At 33.3% G+C, this 19,809-nt stretch overlaps 1 protein-coding gene across 2 annotated transcripts in view; it reads right to left on the reverse strand.

The window, feature by feature from the left end:
- Positions 1–241: 241 nt before the first annotated feature.
- CALCRL (calcitonin receptor like receptor) overlaps positions 242–19,809 on the reverse strand; it is a 94,003-nt gene continuing 74,435 nt past the window's right edge. For both annotated transcript variants that reach the window (XM_047773037.1, XM_047773036.1), the window contains 7 exons: positions 18,472–18,598; positions 15,597–15,750; positions 14,243–14,303; positions 14,093–14,159; positions 8,294–8,512; positions 8,096–8,137; positions 242–1,585 (listed from right to left, as the gene is read on the reverse strand). In XM_047773037.1, coding sequence (XP_047628993.1) covers positions 1,370–1,585; positions 8,096–8,137; positions 8,294–8,512; positions 14,093–14,159; positions 14,243–14,303; positions 15,597–15,750; positions 18,472–18,598 — 886 coding nt within the window. In that variant the 3' untranslated portion in view covers positions 242–1,369. The remainder of the gene's footprint in view (positions 1,586–8,095; positions 8,138–8,293; positions 8,513–14,092; positions 14,160–14,242; positions 14,304–15,596; positions 15,751–18,471; positions 18,599–19,809) is intronic.

Raw genomic sequence — 19,809 nt, forward strand, 5'->3', positions numbered from 1 at the left:
AGAGTCGTTCAAATTTTCTGAATTAGAATGAAAGTTCATCGTCAAAATAGAAGGATAAATATGTCAAACATACCTATTATTAAGGTATGAATCATCAAAGGTAATATATTCAATAAAACAAGGTCCTTGAGGGTTTTTAAAAATAAATATTTTATATCTTATCATAGATATTTCTATTACTTAGTTCTCAAACAAACTTCTGATGCTGGCATCTGGTTGTCTTTAAAATATTTACCAAATATAGAATTCCAGATCCTATTTTATTATAAAATCAGCCCAGACACAGTATCAGACATTAACAAGCACACAATGTTACATTATTTGTTTTTTTAAAAAAAAACTTACTTAGATTGTATATGTTTGAGACTATAAAATAGAATAACAGAGTATTTACAAGCTCACTTTTCACAACAAATTTTTTACAAACTTTTAAGAAAATATGAACCCCTTCATTGTTTTCCTTCATGTAAAATAACTGCTAATTTGTCCACATAGTAGAAATGAGAGGAGCAAAGTTTCTATTTACAGGTACATGGACACACATTCCCTCCCACTTGTATAGTAGGATGGTAAAATAGTTGACAGCATGTTTTATAGTATCAACCAAGACATATCCCTAATGATACCAAAGTAGGATTGCATTTCATAATACTATTTATCAAGTCTCAAAAATGGATATGACAGAAAGTATAACTGTGATGTACCAGCACATGAGTAACCAATAGAGGTTCTGCTCTGTTATTTTTCCTGGGGAGAAGAGAGTAAGCCAATAGGAATAAGTAACTCCTTACCTGTTCTATTTGAAAAAGTAAAAACAAGAAGTGTTAAAATACTTTCTGGGAAAAAAAAAAATCCTCTGCACAAATGACTATGGGATAAAGATTTTAAAAACAAAGAGATGAAAAGTTGATTTTTCCCTTCAAGTGTATAGGCCTTAACTAGGTCGCTTTAGGCTGTGAGAGTAGAATCTTGCCCAAGGTATATATGAACTTTTATAATCTTTTGCCCAAGGTGTATATGAACTTCTGTATGTGGATGCATGCAGTGGTGTGCTAGAGCCAGCTCACACCAGCCTACAAGAACTGACTGTGCTCATTTTTACCCAATGCTACATTCAGTGATGTCAAGCTGATAGTTTCAAATCAGCCATGGTGGGGATGTTTACACCATAAAAACTGGCAGACACTACAAATCAGAGCTTTTTTCCCCCATGGAGCTATTATGAAACATTTATCAACACACGGCTGTGTTCATGTGAAGGGTTTCTTTGTCATCTTCATGACGTTCACTTAAAGTCTTCTGGTTGTGAAGTCACAGATACAAATCCTTGAGTTAGGAGTGGCACAGTTTAGCAATACTCCCTCTAGTATCAGTCGTATAACTTTTCCGGTTTTATGACAATATTTTCCATATCATGGATGCTTTTTCCATTTAAGTGTTCACTTGGATAGTCATGACTGTAACCTGCACCATCACTGATGGTTGACACAGTGTAAGATGCACTTCGGAGAGCATCTGAGTGGGAAAAGCTGTTTCCAAACTGGATTTTGTATTGATTCCAGTTTCTTCTCAGAATTGCTTGAACCTATAAAACAAAAAGAAACAGAAAGGGCAAGAGCAATTCTATAAATGAAATGAAGATAAGATGTTTATTAGTACAATGAAATAAGTTATATACAAAAGATACTTTTGGAAAAAAGCAATGACGTTAATTAGTGAATAATATTACTTTATTTTCTTAAATAAAAAATGAAATTGAGTAAAACATCTTTATAATAGGAACTTCATTGCAGTTACTCTGTACTTCAGTACATATGGAAAAATTCTTATTTTTCTGTGCCTTATCTTTGAAGCTCTAAAAATGCACATGAATGTCATGTGGTCTAATAGTTAATCCACACCCTCACTTACAAGCTGGCATGTACAACATTGAGTTTTGTATCGGTGTTTTTATTAAAAGAATGATAAATAAATTAGAATATAAAAGAAGAGGGAAAACAGATAAAAAGAAGTTAGGGATACAGGGAATATAAATCATCATCATCAATAGCAGTAGCAACAATCTTTTTACTTAGTGATTACCGTATGCAAGGTATTGAGCTACATTCTGGTGTTAAAAAAGCAGGGTTTTTGCAGCTTATGACCCAGAGGAAAGAAAGTGTTAAATAAATAATTACAAATGGGATGAGTATTATGGAAAAAAACAACAACAATAAAAAAGAGGTTAGGAATGTCACTGCTCTCCTTTTTTGTATTCAGATCCCCCTTGCCTGGATAAATTCGAAGTTTAATGATTTCCTTCTCCTCTGTTTGGGGCCAGAGATCAGAACTAATTAGACCATGTGTTGTGACTTTGGTTTTAATTTAACATAGACAAAGGGGGTTTTCTTTATATTGAGTCAGTGATTGTAAATGAGAATGTTCAAATACACCTCCAGCTTGATCAGATTTCTGTGTCTCATGAGTGAACACACCTGCTCAGAGTAGTCTACTTCTAGGTTAAGAATGTAATTAGGCACATTCTGTGACCTAATCTATCTCTTTCCAAAGCATGTATAATTTTGAGTTGTCTTCCCCAAATCTCTACTCCTCTTTGGCCCTTCCCCGAAGGGAATCTGAGCATCCAAAAAGTAATTTTCCAGAAATTCATGTACTATAAACATACTTATGCAATATTGTTTAACTTGCTATTAATTATATAGAATTCTTCAACTTTTTATTTATTACATTCATGTGTAAACATCAATATTGAACTTTAAAATAGGGCTTTATTTTTTTAACTTGAACTTGATAGTTTTTTTGAAAGTTTTAGTGAAGTATAATTAATTTACAATGTTGTAATAATTTCCACTGTACAACAAATTGATTCAGTTATACATATACACACATCCATTCTATTTCATATTCTTTTCCCACATAGATTATCACAGAACATTGGATAGAGTTCCTTGTGCTATGCAGCGGGTCCAGTTGGCCAATCATTCTATATATCTCAGCGTGCATATGCCAATCCCAAACCCCCAGTCCATCTCTCTCCCACCAACCTGTCTTCTTTGGTAACCACATGCTTTTTCAAAGGCTGTGAGTCTGTTTCTGTTCTGCAAATATGTTCACTTGTATCCTATTTTTAGATTCCACATATAAGTGATATCATATGATGTTTGTCTTTCACTAACTTCCCTTAGTATGATAATCTCTAGGTCCATCCATATTGCTGCAAATGGCATTATTTCCTTGTTTTGCGGCTGAGAAATATTCCATTGTATATACGTACCACATCTTCTTTATATATTCCTATGTCAATGGACATTTACTTTGCTTTTTTGTCTTGGCTATTGTAAATAATGCTGCAGTGAACATTGGGGAACATGTATCTTGTCAAATTATGGTTTTCTCCAGATAGATGCCCAGACTGGGACTGCTGGATCATATGGTAGTTCTAAAAACTGTTTTGGGAGCCCTCCATACTGTTTTCCACAGTGGTTGTACCTATTCAAGTCTTTTCATTTTCTTATCTCTTCTCCAAATTACCATCTATAGCAAATAGGTATTCCCAGGATGTCTACAGTTCTGTGGGACCCTTTAAAGTCCTGTTAGCCTCCTCTATTCTGTCACTTAAAAGAAACACAAGTTTTATGTCTCACAACATGTTTTAGCATGTAGACAAACAAATATGAAGTCAATGAATTTCTTTAATAATAGTACAGAACGAGTTATTAGAATTTCCAGGAGGCTTTCTATCTATTCTATAATTCAAAAATGTAGTTAGAAATGTAATATATTGGTTTTAAAAGTTATATTTGTATGAAATTCAGAACTTCAGGGACTTCCGACTTCTTTATATATGATAACTATCCAAAGGGAATACTTTATATTCATATAAATTTTCTTTGAAATAAAAGCATTTATATGACAATAAGCACATTTATCTTCCAAAAATTACACTTAATTTCTCACATGGCTTAGTAATGTATTTCTAAATTATACAAATAACATTTAAATTAACATAATTAAAAAATAACATCTTCATATGTAATACCTTCACAAACATAAATAAATGACAATTGGAATGGCATTAGAGTGTGACTTTTAAGTAAGACTTAGAGACTTAAAATAAAAAATGGTATTTGGCCAATTATCTAGCTGGCCTACACCACAGCCACAGCAACGTGGGGTCCGAGCTGCATCTGTGACCTACTGCACAGCTCACAGCAGCACCAGATCCTGGACCCACTGAGTGAGGCTAGGAATTGAACTGGCATCCTCATAGATACCAGTCAGAATTGTTTCCACTGTGCCACAAAGGGAACTCCTCTAGGTATTTTTAATAGGAATTGTTTTTGATCCTGATTTTTATGCTTAATTAACTTCACTTTGTTACTAAAAGCTGAACTGATTGAATCCATGTGTTACATAGTTTCTGGTTGAAAGGATGTGGAATTAGATTTGTATGAAAGATTCTACATAAATATTGGGAAGAAGCTGACATGAAGTCATCCAATTCTAAAAGCCAAAATGGTTTTTGAAAGATATGACTGCTAGCTCTTGCAGTATCCCTACTTTGATGAGGATCAGCACCCTATTTCTTCCTTGCAACTAAATCATCAGAAAAACCATGGAAAACCAATTTCCAGAAGTTCAGGATAAAGCTAATTAAAGACCCATAGGCCTTGTAGAGTCTGCTTATATTATTCTTATAAGGATTTTTTTAAATCTATTTTCTCTAATACAAATCAATGGAACATTGAAGTGGACACTCTTAGTGCACTTTCAATGGAAAAAAACTTAATGGGGACAGATAACAAGGAAAATTGCCATTGGAAGGAAAGAGCACCTGCCTGGTGTTATTAAAGATAAGAAAATATTTCTCATTGTTTTACACATAAGTGTTAAATAGTAAGGCCAACTTTTTAGAATGTAACACTGCAATATGTGACTGTATACAATATAAAGAATATAGCTTTATCATGCTCATTAGTACCTGATGAGAAACCAACTCTACCCTCAATCTAAATCATTAAAAGATCTTTAATAGAGCTTCAAATAAAAATTCTACCTAGTTCTCATTACAGAATGTGAGTTTGTTATTCTCAACAAATCTTTTGTTCACTTTATAAAAATATCTATTCTCAGGTATCATTAAATATACCCATGAGACTAGGAAGGACTCTTCTGATGATTAGAGCTAGTTTATGCTGAGTGCACATTTTTAATGCAGTGGACTAGACATTAGATGAAAGTGGCCTGAGGACTTGTCAAGTCACAGTTATTTAACTAGTGAGAAATGCAAATAGGAATTGTTTGGCTAAGAAACAAAAATAAAATGTGAGAATAAAAAATAAAATAGACACATTAAGATAAAGATAAGCTATTTGACCTAATGTGGAAAGCAAGAAGGAAACAGCCTGAGCAAATGATTTTAAGAAGTACATGACATAGTTGGAACCACATAAAATGAATTTGGCAGCTGTGTCTTCATGTTATGAGAGTGGGAAAAACTAGCGGCAAAGAGACAAAAAAGGAAGGATTATAGTATTTCTTAATATGAGCAGTGAATCATACACAAACAAGGATTGTATCTTGAGAGATTGAAGGGGACAGATATTGGAAATGTTAGGAGGGGCTGAAGGATTTGGTAACAACTTGGCTCAGAGACTTTGTATAATTGTAATTTTCCAATGCCAAAATTTTCTCAATTTTAGGACATGGCAAAATGTCAAGCCTGTGTCTTTTTTGCTTACACAGATAATGCAACAAGAGTGTTAGGCATTAGTTTAGGTGTTCCCCAAGCACTCTTTCTAGATAAAATGGGTAGTTTGAGATTTGATTCCAATACAATTAATGTTCCTATTTGTACATATATTTTTAAAAATGAGTGATTTGAAAAATTTAATAAGGACTCTATAATGTACTGAGTATCTACCAAGGGTGAAGCATGGTGCTAAAAACTCTATACTCATAGCTTACATGAATCCCTGTGAGATTTATATAAGGAACTTGCTTTTATTTCCCTTTAATATAAGTATGCACTGAGACTCCTGAAAGTTCAGGGTGATGCCGAGATGTTACAGCCAGGAACAAAGTGGCATCTTAGGGTTTAAATGTATTGCTGTGTCAGTTCCTTTATTCGATAATGCTTCCATCACAAAATATTTTACTAGTGATTATGTATTAAACATTTAAAAAATACCCTTCATAAAAATCAAATCAGTTTCTGCAGATGCAAAGGTATATCTTTCATATTGCATACATGCTTTTGGGCATATTGTATCTATATCTCTCTCTCATCTGTATTTAATTGTAAAATCCTATATAGGTAGAAATTGGATTATATAATTTAGTTGGATTATAAATTCAATAATAAATTTATAAAGGTACATAATAAATGCTGTTCGAATTTTACTATCAAAAGTAGTGTTATCTATTCTTCCTAATTGTATTCTCTGTCTATACTTCTCATTGACTTCAGAAAAAGTCACTCTTTGAGTTCCTGTCATGGCTCAGTGGTTAACAAATCTGACTAGGAACCATGAGTTTGTGGGTTCGATTCCTGACCTCGCTCAGTGGGTTAAGGATATGGCATTGCCGTGAGCTGTGGTGTAGGTTGCAGACACGGCTCGGATCTGGCATTGCTGTGGCTATAACGTAGGCTGGTGGCTACAGCTCCAATTAGACCCCTAGCCTGGGAATCTCCATATGCCACAGGTGCAGCCTAGAAAAGACAAAAAGAAAAAAGAAAAAAAAAGACACTCTTGTTCTCAACACAGCAAAAGAATCAATGGAGACACGACTTAAAAGATGTGAATGTAGTCTCTATATTTGATAGTTCTATACCCCATTATAAATAAATATATAAAATAAATAGTTAATTTTGAAACTGATTAAAAATCAAATATGAAATTTTATTATATCCTGAGAGAAAAAAGTAAAATACTACATAAACAAGGGAAAATAATATTTTATAATTTTTCATGACATGTACATGTTTCCAGTGCTGAGGAGTTGTATAGGAATGATTCTTATAAAGTTATGCCACCTGGTTCCATGTATTGCTCATCTGAAGCTTTGTGTTGTTTATAGTTACCAAGTGGCTAAGTCTCATCAGCTGCTGATTGAATTTCTAAACTTTGTTTAATTCTGTAAAAATTCTCCAACAGGTTAAAATTTGTCAAGTAGATTAAAAACATACGAAGGACTAAATCAATGTAGCTCAAACCACTGAGCTATAGCACTGTTCACGTGCATAAGAAATGCCTATTTCGGTACCAGTTTCTAGATGCCTGAAATCTTCCAATTAGGGAGGCCTTTGTTAAAAATCTTGAAATATGCAAGAGCACGTTACCATGCTATGAATTAGAGTGCTCTATTCTGTTTCTTAACACACTATAGCTCTTTCCTGACCATGTTGTGGGGCAGGCAAAAAACAAAAACAAAAACAAAAAAACAGAGAAGGGGGAAAATGGAAATGAGCCAATTCTAGTTCCTATTAGCGTATATGTTCTATGAGGATAAGGATTGCCTAAAACTGTGCCTATAATGAAGTCTAGACTTAGTAAGATGAGTTCAAAAGGTTGGTCAAAAGACAGGATAAAAAACAAGCCACTGATGGAATTTTTTCTTTTTCTTTTTACAGCCTCACCTGAGATATATGGAAGTTCCCAGGCTAGGGTAGAATCAGAGCTGCAGCTGCAGGCCTACACCACAGTCACAGCAATGCTGGGTCTGAGCCCCATCTTTGATCTATGCTGCAGTTTGCAGCAACTCTGAATCCTTAACCCCCTGAGTGAAGCCAGGTTCAAAGCCACATCCTCATGGACACTATGTCAGATTCTTAACCTCCTGTACCACAACATGAACTCCAGATGGAATACTGTAAAGCAAGGCTGAATTTGGTCTAGCCTTGAACACCAATATGACCTGAGCTTTTGGGAAGGAGACTTGCATCTAGGAAAAGAGATTTGATGGTTCTTTTTCTTGATAGAAATGGAATTTGAAATAGTTATTCCTAGGAAATTTATAATGCTATCTCATTTTTTAAAGGAAAAAATGTATTGCAAATTCAAAATGATAAAAGGAATAAAATCAGTCACCATACCTCTCCATTAAAGAAGCAATAAATTGTAGATACCAACAGACCCTGTAAAAGAAAAATAAAATTATCTGATTCCAAATGGAAAAGATACAATATTTGTAAGCAACTTGCTGTGTATGTAGTTAAGAATAAAAACCAGCGCTATATATAAATTTAAAACCAAATTTCACAAGGTGCCTTCTTGATGCAAGAACACCATACCTGATAGTGCACAAGGATGTGCATGATGTAATCGTATACCTCCTCTGCAATCTTTCCTTCAGGTCGCCATGGAATCAGCACAAATTCAATGCCAAGTAATGGCACCAGGATAAGTGTAGCTCTCACAGCTTTCATGTAGAGATTGGACTCTGCTTGGTGAGTAACTTTTAACTTGGTGATAAGAACTCGTACAATATTTAAAAGGAAAAAAAGATTCACCTAAAAAGAAATAAAATGCCATATGGAAATTATTTTATACTTAATATTAAGAATCATTATTGAAGGATCCTTGATTTTATAAATCTTAGAATATCTTTAGTGTACAAGAATATGTTCTATTCAAGAGAATATTTGCTTAAATGTTAATTTTTATTTCTGCTATCAAATTTTTTCCTTTTATTTTTCCCAGTTTTACTGAGATATAATCAACATCAAATAAGTTTAGGTTACATAGCACAATGATTTATCTTACACGTTGTGATATGATTGCCGTAAGTTTAGTTAACATTAATTATCTCATATAGATACCAAAAACAAGTGTGCATGTGTGTGTGTGTATATATATGTATGTGTGTGTATATGTGTTATATATAAATATATATATATTTCCTTATAAGAACTCTTAGAATTTACTCTCAGTAGCTTTCAGATATATCATACAGCAGTATTAACTACAATTATGTTGTACATTATATCCCTTGTACTTATTTATCTTAAACCTGGATGTTTGTGCCTTTTGACCACCTTTATCCAATTCCTCTTCCCTACCATCTCACCCTCTGCCTCCGGTAACCACAAATCAGATCTCTTTATTTTCATTAAAGTATAGTTAATTTACAATATTGTGCCAATTTCTACTGAGTAGCAAAGTGACTCATTCATATATATGTGTGTGTGTGTGTACATTCTTTTTCATATTATCTTCCATCATGGTCTATCCCAGGAGATTGGATATAGTTCCCTGTGCTGTATGGTAGGACCTCATTGCTTATCCACTCTAAATGTAATAGTTTGCATCTACTAACCCCAAACTCCCAGTTCATCCCACTCCCTCCCCCTCCTCCTTGGCACCCACAAGTCTGTTTTCTATGCCTGTGAGTCTGTTTCTGTTTTATTGATAGGTTCATTTGTACCATATCTTAGATTTGACATATAAGTGATATTATATGGCATTTGTCCTTCTTTTTCTGATTTACTTCACTCAGTATGATAGTGTCTAGTTGTATCTGTGTTGCTGAGTAAATATTTTGTTCTTTTTATGGCTGAGTAGTATTCCACTGTATACATGTACCACATCTTCTTAATCTATTTGTCTGTCAATTGACATTTAGGTAATTTCCGTGTCTTGGCTATTATTAATTGTACTGCTATGAACATAGGTGTGCATGTATCTTTTTGATTTGCAGTTTTGTCTGAAATCTGATCTCTTTATCCTATGAGTTTATTTGTTTAAATTCCCCAAATACGTGAGATCACATAGTATTTGTCTTTCTCTTTCTGACTTATTTCACTTAGCTCAATGCGCTCAAGGTCCATCTGTATTCTCTCAAGTGGCAGGATTTCCCATTTTTTTATGGCTAAATAGTTTTTCATTGTATGTATGCACCACAACTTCTTGTTTCCATTTCTTAGCTATTGTGAATAATGGTGCTATGAACACAGGGGCAGATATCTCTTTGATACAGTGTTTTTGTTTCCTTTGAATACTGGATTTGTGATTTATTAATTTTAAAAGTATATCAAGTTATTAATCTTAAGTTTTAAAAAATAAAATTATAGTGAAATTATTGTGGACAGTATTCAGTTGAGGAACATCTGATTGTTTTGCTTAGTTCATTTCCTTATGCAATTTTTAAAAATTTTGCTATGGTTAAAAGACTAAAGCTTTTGAACATTTTTAGCTCAAAGAAAGGAAAGAATTGTTTATAACAAAAACGAATTATTTTAAGTGTTTCCTCTGTGTTAGTGTCCATACCAGGTACTTTTCAAATATGTATGAAACCATAATAACCATTACACCTTTTTGGCTTATCCTTCCTGCATTATTTGTGTATGTATGTGTGAGCATGTTGTTTGTGTAACAGCATCCTCACAGCTCCCCATGGTAGTACTGTAATCCTCTTTATCTTTATAAGGAGGCTGAATCACACACTTGAATCAGTTAATATTCAACCTAGATCATCCTAGAAATAAAACAATATTGGCACCCAACAGGGCCTCCTGCTAATTACCTTCTATAATTATAAACTTACTATGCATGAAAACCTTCCCCAAGAGGAGGCATGCTCTTTGAAAGAGAAACATAAACTTCAAAGTTTTAGTATGGATAACTAAGTTACTCAGGAAACAAATAGTTCTGCTGACATACATTTCTCTCTCTCTCCCTCTCCCTGCCGCTCCTTCTCCCTGGATACTACTCTCTATTTTTCTTATCTTCATTCAGGTCATTATATTGTACTTTTGTCTATTTTCTCTATTCCATTCCTAATGTCTTCCATAGGATTATGGTCTTTAACTCCAGAAACACCCTTTAGAGTTCTTATGCTACTATGCTCTTATCTTTCCTTTTTGTTCACCCTGACTTCTAGCATCTGTGCTTTGTTTAATAATCTAAAATTTTTAAACTGCATACTAATACATGATTTATATCCACATACTTTAATTAATTGGAAAAGGTAGCATCTTGTTTAATATAGAAAGCAAGGAACAAATAACATATATTTGCTGATTTAAGTCATGTATTATGAAAGTTACTGGGCATAAAAATATTCCACTACTATTCTTTCAGAGAATTCATTGGAACATGTGTTTCAAATTACATAGCTAACTGTAATCCTGATGGAAACACATCTATGAAAAGTAACATGGTTACAGACACAGCAATGTCTCTGCTGAATACAAAATCAGAATAAGCCATTTCAACAGGTGTAAGAATGAAACATGATGAATCAACACATCAGCTGTTATTCCACTCATCGTACTATATTCCCTTCCTAAGCATTCATTGCTATTTTAAAAGTATTGACTAAATGAAAATTATAGCAGCCCACAGAGAAAGGTAATAATGCCCTTTTATATGCTTATAAATTTAGAATATAGAATATTTTATAAACCTAATATATAAAAATCAGTATAACTATTATAGTTTAGATGCCCATTATATGAAAATTTCTAAATGTGAAGTGCTTCTCCAAAAATAGCAAGTCTGATTGAAATTTGCAACTAGGAGCTAGAAAGTCATCCTACTTCAGGTTCTTCAAATACTTCCATTTATTTTAAATACAAACAGAAGAGGAATTGTGAATTTCAGATGAATTACATCTGGATCTCATCTATCCTAGAGAAAAACTATAGGTAAGGAGAAGAGAAAAAACTATAGGTAAGGAGAAGAGAAAAACTATAGGTAAGGAGAAGAGAAAAAAATTGTTTTTACTCATTTTTACTCCAAAACCCATAAAGTTCACCTAGCTGGTAGGTACAACAGGACACTTTCATATCACGATACCACCTATGGTCATGACCAGAAGCTGTGGGAGTCAGCACAGTGGCAGTAGGATTCCTGGAAGCCATCCCCTGCTAGATCAGCCAGCAGTCACTTACCTAGGCACTGAAGTAACCTAAACATCTCTCACTGAACACAAATTAAATGCATTGCCTCTCAACTTCCCCTTAGGAGGAAGTGCTACAGCCACTCCAGTACCACACTGCTCAAGGGGAAATGTGACCGAGGAAGTCTGAGTGGAAAGAAACTAATTGTGGTTGAAATATCTTATTTATAAAAACTGTACAAGAACATGTGACCATATAAACAATTTCTAGAGCCCCTCCCAAGACCTTGGAATTGTTCAGGACCGGTGAGGGGCCCTAGAGCTTAAACAAGGATAGAACATTTTATTCTGATAGAAAAATAGACTCCTAATCTTTTTTTAGGCCAAGAAACATGGAAAAAGCTTTATGCAAATAATTGTGGATTTTCACTTCCTTTCTTAATGAGCAGCTTGATGATCTATATTCCTATGTGATATTTTATCCCAGTTAGGAATCTTAACTCTTTGCATTTTCCTCAAAACAGAACCATGGTATCAAGTAGAAATTATACGTGAAGAAAGTTTTAAAAGCATTTTTTGAGAGTTTATTATATTCTGAACACTGTGTTAATTGCTTAACAAGATACATCTCATTTAATCCTATAACACCCTATGAGGTATTTACTCTTATTATTCTATAGTCATAGATGAGAAAACATAGGCACAGAGAGGCTAAAAACAAAACAGAACTTGCTTGAGATACACAACCAGCAATGGTAGAAATGGGTTTCAATGCTGATTATTTCCCAGAGCACAAAGTTAGGATACCTCAGGATACAGCTTAAAGAGTATTTACACATGTCCCTCGTGTGTGCAGGTAGCAAAGGGAGGAAATGCTTCTGCCTTTGAAATTTTCACAAGTGTCTATATTAATGTATATTAAAATTTCCATGAGATATAATAAATTCCCTTCATTGATATTTTGAACTGGTTGTCTTGTGTAGCCAGGCACAAATCAGAAATCTGACATTTGCTCCATGCTCTATACATGCTAGGCTAAGCAATTTTTATGTTTTAACTTACTTAATTTCTTCTTAAAATATTGTCTCTGTTATTATATTCTCTATATTACAAATGAGGGACTTGAGGCACATAGTGATTAGTTTAATTGCATAAAGCCACACAGCAAGTAAGAAGCAGAAGAGCGCAAATCCAGGCAATCAGCTTCCAGAATTTACCCTCTTAATTATGACACACTTTCAAAAATAACAATGATATACTTGAGAATGGCTTGAACAGTGTTGTAACATAACCTTATACTAAACTGCAGCTAGCAAATATAGTAAGATAATAGAATATTTCCCTAAAATAAAAGAATCTGAAAGCAAATGTTAGAAATCTTTGAATTTTGGCTGAGAAACATACCACCTTCATCTTTTTACATATAATTAAATATTAGCTGTAATTACAGTCTTAGAGTCTGTAATTACATCCTTGTCTCTAATATTCTATGAGATAAAGCATATTAGCATAGATTGATTTATTTTCCCATTGAAACAATGTTTTAAAAGCACTGAAATTAACTTCTGTTTCCGTACAACCACATTTTAAAATGTCCAACTTATGCATTTGTATTAAGTACTGATCATCATCATAATAAAACAATTTAAGCAATACTTTTTTCCAAATTAAAGTCTTTTCTTTTTTGAAATATTAGTCTTATTACCATCACAGGTGTGGGTTTTTCCTGTTTGTCATCCCTATACCCTAGATCCATCTTCTGTCCTGCTCTGCTCTGCACCTCAGGAGGCTCTGAAGATTGCAGCATCACCAGGCTTTCTTGCCGTCAAATATTTGCCAGTGGGGGGAACCAAGAGATCAGAGCATGGAAAGAGAAGTCCGAGTATTTCTTTCCCCTTTTTCCCTGTCAGGCTGTGGTTTTGGTAGTAGCTGTGTTCTTCTACCCGAGGCCAGAACTCCTTTTGGACAACCCTCCTGGCCCTCAGGAACACTGTTCTATCCCCTCTTCAAGTCTAGTCAGGATATCAGCTTCCCATCTTGGTCTGCAGTGACTCTCCGTCCCTTAGAAATTACCTCCTTTACTCTTCCTGCCAACACCTCAAATATAACACCTTTATTATACCCTCTTCAATCAAACCCTATGGGTACACTATGTCCACTGAGATCCTATAGGATACCATAGGCCGGATGTATCAGGAAAGAAAGTTGAACTATAAGCAATAATGAAAAAAGGAGCATTTTAATCACATACCAATAAAGCAGCACAAATTGGGCCATGGATAATGTAGAGGAGATGGGTATCAGAACTGATCCAGCAGCTAGGGGAAAAAGCAGGAAAATTATGTTGAAGACTTCCATTGTAATTACTTTCAATAGAAATCAAAAATAGAGATTATCTTACTTGTCATTGTAGTACAAGCGTCTGGCAACAGCATGTATACAAGCAGGAATCAGTGGAAATCCTATAAATATCAAACCAAAAAAATAAACAGGCAACTTTCTCTATAGATGAAATTCTTAAAATATTTCATGAAATATGAAATTCAGAAATACTGCAGGAGCAAAAATAACTGATCGTTATATGCTTATTGAGTAAATACTGTTTAGGTATTCATATTTTCAGGTTGGTGTGTGTATATATGTGTATTGTGTCTTCTTATATGAGTCATTTTGAATCAATGGACTCGAGAGCCTCAGTTTGTAAATGTGCTCCCTGTGTTCAAAGGCTTAGGAGAAATTCAGCATCTCATGTTTTCTGTAAGATAGAATCGTCAATATTTGGTAGATAATCAGATGTGAGTAGAAGCTGAGCCTTACTGTGTGAAGAGGAAGAAAAGAGAGAGATGGTTTATATAGCAGAAATTTTGAGGGTTTTTAGTATTCTAAACAATAAAATAAAGATATATTTTATAAAGGTAAGCTGAATGTACTAATAGCTTCAATTCATACATACATATAACTGAGCAAAAACCATACTCACTTGGCAAATATATATCTGACATTTTAATTCTCAATATTATGCAAAAACCAATAGGAACAATATTTATTTTGATAAAAAAATGAAGATGGTGCAGGTGTGTGTGGTTATACCTCTGTATATCTGCATCTGTTACCTGACTGGAGAGATAGGTAGATAGGATAGATGGATATGTAACTATGATTTTAGTTGTTTCTGGAAACTAGTCCTGTTGAATTCATGTTCATCATTTTATGTTTTGCATTATTCCAGTTGTTTTTTTAAATTTGCTAGAGATGTATCATTGTGCTTTGTGAATAATACCATGTCAGAAGATTCTGCGGAAAAGTTGATTTTTTGGCTGTCTTTATCCAATTACTGATCCCTTTAAAACTCTAACAATAAAATAACAATATTTTATTTAAACAAATATTTTTTAGAATGGAACTTCAAGGTTTTTAATCCCAATGCCTTCATTTTTCACATAAGTAGAAAGGAGATTTAAAATAGTACAAAGACTAGATCCTTAATTTATTATTCTAACTCTTGTTTTAGTCACTACATATTCAGACAAAATATACACTGGAATATTAAACAGAAAATTGTATTATGAATTGATCTGTGATTACTGAAAACAATGTCAGTGATACTTTGAATATTTCAACTTACAGCAATAAGCAAAGGTTAATCATCTGATATTGTTTAAAAATAATAAGTATATTTTTATTACAAAGGAACTCTGCATCCTTCAAAAGCTTTCTTAAAAGGTGAGTCAGTAGATATGTGCGATGGCACTTACCCCAGCCAAGAAAATAATACCACATCAAGTGTTGCTTCTCTGCAAACACGGCCACCACAATAAGTGTGTGTAGGTAAATGCCTTCACAAAGCATCCAAAAGTAGTTACATCCCATCAGGTAAAGATGAATGAACTGGAACACTTTACAACTAACCTATGAAGAAAAAAGAAAGCAAGCAACATTTAGTTGTTTATAAATTCATTTGTAAAGCAAATATTCTAGTTTAGCTTAGTTATACGGAAACAATTTTCTCTCCTCTACACAAAATCTTTCACACTAATGATTCAGATTTATAAAATGCCAGTCTTCATCTTCATTAAATGGTGCCTCTAAAGTAGCCACTTATTTCAGAGATTTATAATGATATATTTCCCAGGAAATGTGTAAATTCCAGGATTATTACATTTAGCGGATGTGAATTTTCCTGATATTGTTTTAGTTATTGTGTAATTACAAGTATAAAAGTTTCACACATGAATGACTTCACATCTCTTTTAATTATGTCATCATGAACTCCATGACTATGGCATTCCGTTGGAAGAATCTTAATAATTATCTTAATAATTTTAAAAGTAGTTCATGGAAAGTATCAAATACTTGAGAGGCCTTGCATATTGTATGCTACCAGGGCAGGTGCTTATTAAACAATAATCTAGTGAGTCCATATTTTATCTTATTCAAATTTGGGATTTGAGGGTTTCATGTAGGTAAAAAAAGAAAAGTTATGTTTTTTTCTTCCTCTTTTCCTAAGGTCTTCACTTTCTCTTTTTTACTCTTAAAGAGACAGGAAGAGGGAGGTTAAAATACAGGGTAAAGAAAACACAACAGGGTAAGAGATTTAGTTTACTCTCTTACCAAGGGGAATAAATTTAAAGCTCTATCAGAAATAAACAGCTAGTTACTCCCATCGGCTCCAATTTCCAGTCAAGAACTCAAATATTTAGCGGCAAGTATCATTGTTTTGGAAATAAATTTTTTTTTGACTATAGGGAAAATTGGAAATCAAAGGCGGGAGAAAAAAGTAAATATTAGGTTATTATAAAAGAGTGGTAATAACATTTGCATATGAGTTAGCTTAAAATATTTTAATATGTGTTGTTTTATGTAAGCTTTAAAATAATTCTATGAGGCATGATTTATCACTTAGTCATATATTTTATAGATAAAAAGTAAGTATTGAAGTTAAGTGATTTGCTAACATTCATACAACATAAATCAAAACTACACCCTAGACAGAAGTCCTATGGTTCCAGTTTTGTTTTCATGACTATACATAATGCCTTCTGACTGAGGATATTTATAAAACCTATTCTTTTATTAAATATATCTGCAGAATGCATGCCATTAAATTTTAAATATTTTACATTGATATAAAACACTTATTAAAAAGTTATCTCAAAAATAAAAATGAGCTATTTAACTATGTTATATAGAAAAGATATGGTTCATCTTCAGAATTTTATCTGTATTATTTTTAGATATAAATATCTACTTGGGCTTCCAACTCCTTATTTTATTAAAAAATTAATCTATAAACTATTATGATAAAAGATTTAAATCATGCTTTAGAAAAATATTTTTATGAAGGGCATTGGTGATATAAACAATAAATTTCACTAGAATATATTAGAAGTAACTATATTACATTTTTCAGCTTATGTGTTAAACAGGATATCCTTGTATATAAATGTAAAAATGAGAATCTCTTTCTCTGCAACTTCATGACAAAATGCTGAATCTCCTTGCTCTAGAGAAAGTCACTCTAAAATGACAGGATACCTGCAATTTTTTATATTGCTAATTAAGCTCCAGCATTTCCTCACCCGATGACATTAGAGTGGAATATATACAAGATTAAGCAATACGGATACACATGTGCAAACAAAGCAGGGAATTTTAGAATTTTGGAAATTACCCGAAAAACACATATAAAACACATATGAGAGTATTGTTTATTGACTCATTGAGTGAAAATTCCTTCCCTTCTCTGATTTCAGTAACTAGATATCTTCAACTTATGAAACCACTTTATAAATACATATACACACACCCCTTCCCAAGTCTGTATCCAAAACTTTAGTATGGATACTATAAACATTATGAAAGCATATACTTTTAAAAACTTGAGTATGTGGTTGCTATTTAAGCAGATATTTTAATCTAAAAATAGCTTATAAGTGCCTGTAGGTTGCATAAAATACATACATTTGTGCAAGTAAATGTCAGATTGTTTTTAAAATGTACCTTTTATGTTATGATAATCTCTATGTTTGTTTTGTGTCTTTTGATGTTTATCCTAAAGACTGTGCTTCCAAAGGGATGGTAAGGGAACAATTTATAAATGTTTGTTGAGACAGTGAGGACTTGGTAGAGCCTTTTAAAATTTTTATGTTAATAAATTATAACATTATATAGGTATATTTCACTCCCCCCAGTTTTATTAATTCTTCAAAGTCAGCCTGATACCAAACATGATTTAATTTAAATTTTCCATTTTCTTGTGCCTTTTCTAACCACAAAAACTTGTTACTTTAATTGATTTTTTAAAATTTGATTTCATAAAAATGATGTCCCACCAGCAGCAAGACTCTAACCATAAAATGAGGTGAAGCTATGTAACATATATAGACAGTTGAAACAAAGAAAGTATTTTTCCTTTTGCTAGTCAATCTTTGTAACTTGGGGAATATAAATTAAATTAGAATATAGTTACGTACACATACACTTTACAGGTCGGATCTCAAAATATACATATATTAGTACTTAATTATATATATATATGCATATATCCAGGACACCCCTCCCCCCATCCTCTCCCATTTATTGTTTCTGTTTCAATCCCTTGAACCTCAGGTGCAACCTCATTCTACTTACAGGATTTGTGGCCACTAAGGCCTGGTTGTTGGCCACTGCAGTGAGATGAATGATTGTTACAATGGAGTTACAAACAAAAGAGAAGAACAGATTTTTGTGCAAGGTAATCCTTTGGCAACTTAGGCTCCTGAAAGGCAAGAGACACCAAAGTGTGTTGACATCGTTAAATGTTTCCATATTTTTATTAATAATCATTCAAATAATATACATTCACAATTCATAGCAGCTGATCCAAATTTGGAAGAATTATTTTTCTTAAAACATGGAGGCACAGGAATTACTTTGGTATAGGTAGACATATGTGGGGATAGGACTTTGCCTTTACAAGGACTCTGAATAAATTTCTTCTGTTAATCTCTCAACATGATTAATATTCTAATTAATTCCAAAGATGTAGAAACTGAAATTAAGTGAAGATAATTGACTTTAAAAGATCATGCAGCTAATTAATTTAAAGAAAAATTTGAATCTACCTGTCAGATTTTCATAGATTTTTATTACACCTCATAGGCTATTCTACTTACATAAGCTGTTTATGATTTTTTTATGGTTGCTCTGTTTGTATAGCTCCTCTGTGGTAGTGCTGATTATATAAATTAATCATGAGAAAAAAATAACATGATTTAACATGTATTTAGAAGAAATTAACACATATTTAGAAGAATGATCAAAATATAGATTGAGCAACTAATGGGGTTTGTTCAGCTTTACTGAATTTTTTTCCAGTTGGCCCAGCCGTACGTTATATATATAACTCCTTTTAATGAAGGTCCTTATATGTAAAACAAAATCTAAAAGTTAGTTGCATGGAATTCATATAGAAGTAGATTTGAGGAACAGACATTGTTAAAGACAAATAATACTGCTCTTTAGATTGAATTCACATTCACTCTTTCAGATTGTATAAGACTGCCTTACCTATGATCAAAGACCAACTTAAGTACCACCTCCTTTATGAAGCATTATTCAAAGGCTTATTTGGGTAAAGTTTTAAAATAATAGAAAGGGGAGTTCCCGTCGTGGCGCAGTGGTTCACGAATCCGACTAGGAACCATGAGGTTGCTGGCGCGGTCCCTGCCCTTGCTCAGTGGGTTAACGATCCGGCGTTGCCGTGAGCTGTGGTGTAGGCTGCAGACGCAGCTTGGATCCCGCGTTGCTGTGGCTCTGGCGTAGGCCGGTGGCTACAGCTCCGATTCAACCCCTAGCCTGGGAACCTCCATATGCCGCGGGAGCGGCCCAAGAAATAGCAACAACAACAACAACAACAATAACAAAAAAAAAAAGACAAAAAATAAAATAAAATAAAATAATAGAAAGGAATTCATTTGAAACTGAATA

The sequence above is a fragment of the Phacochoerus africanus genome, chromosome 3 (assembly GCF_016906955.1).
Source record: "Phacochoerus africanus isolate WHEZ1 chromosome 3, ROS_Pafr_v1, whole genome shotgun sequence".
Taxonomy (NCBI): domain Eukaryota; kingdom Metazoa; phylum Chordata; class Mammalia; order Artiodactyla; family Suidae; genus Phacochoerus; species Phacochoerus africanus.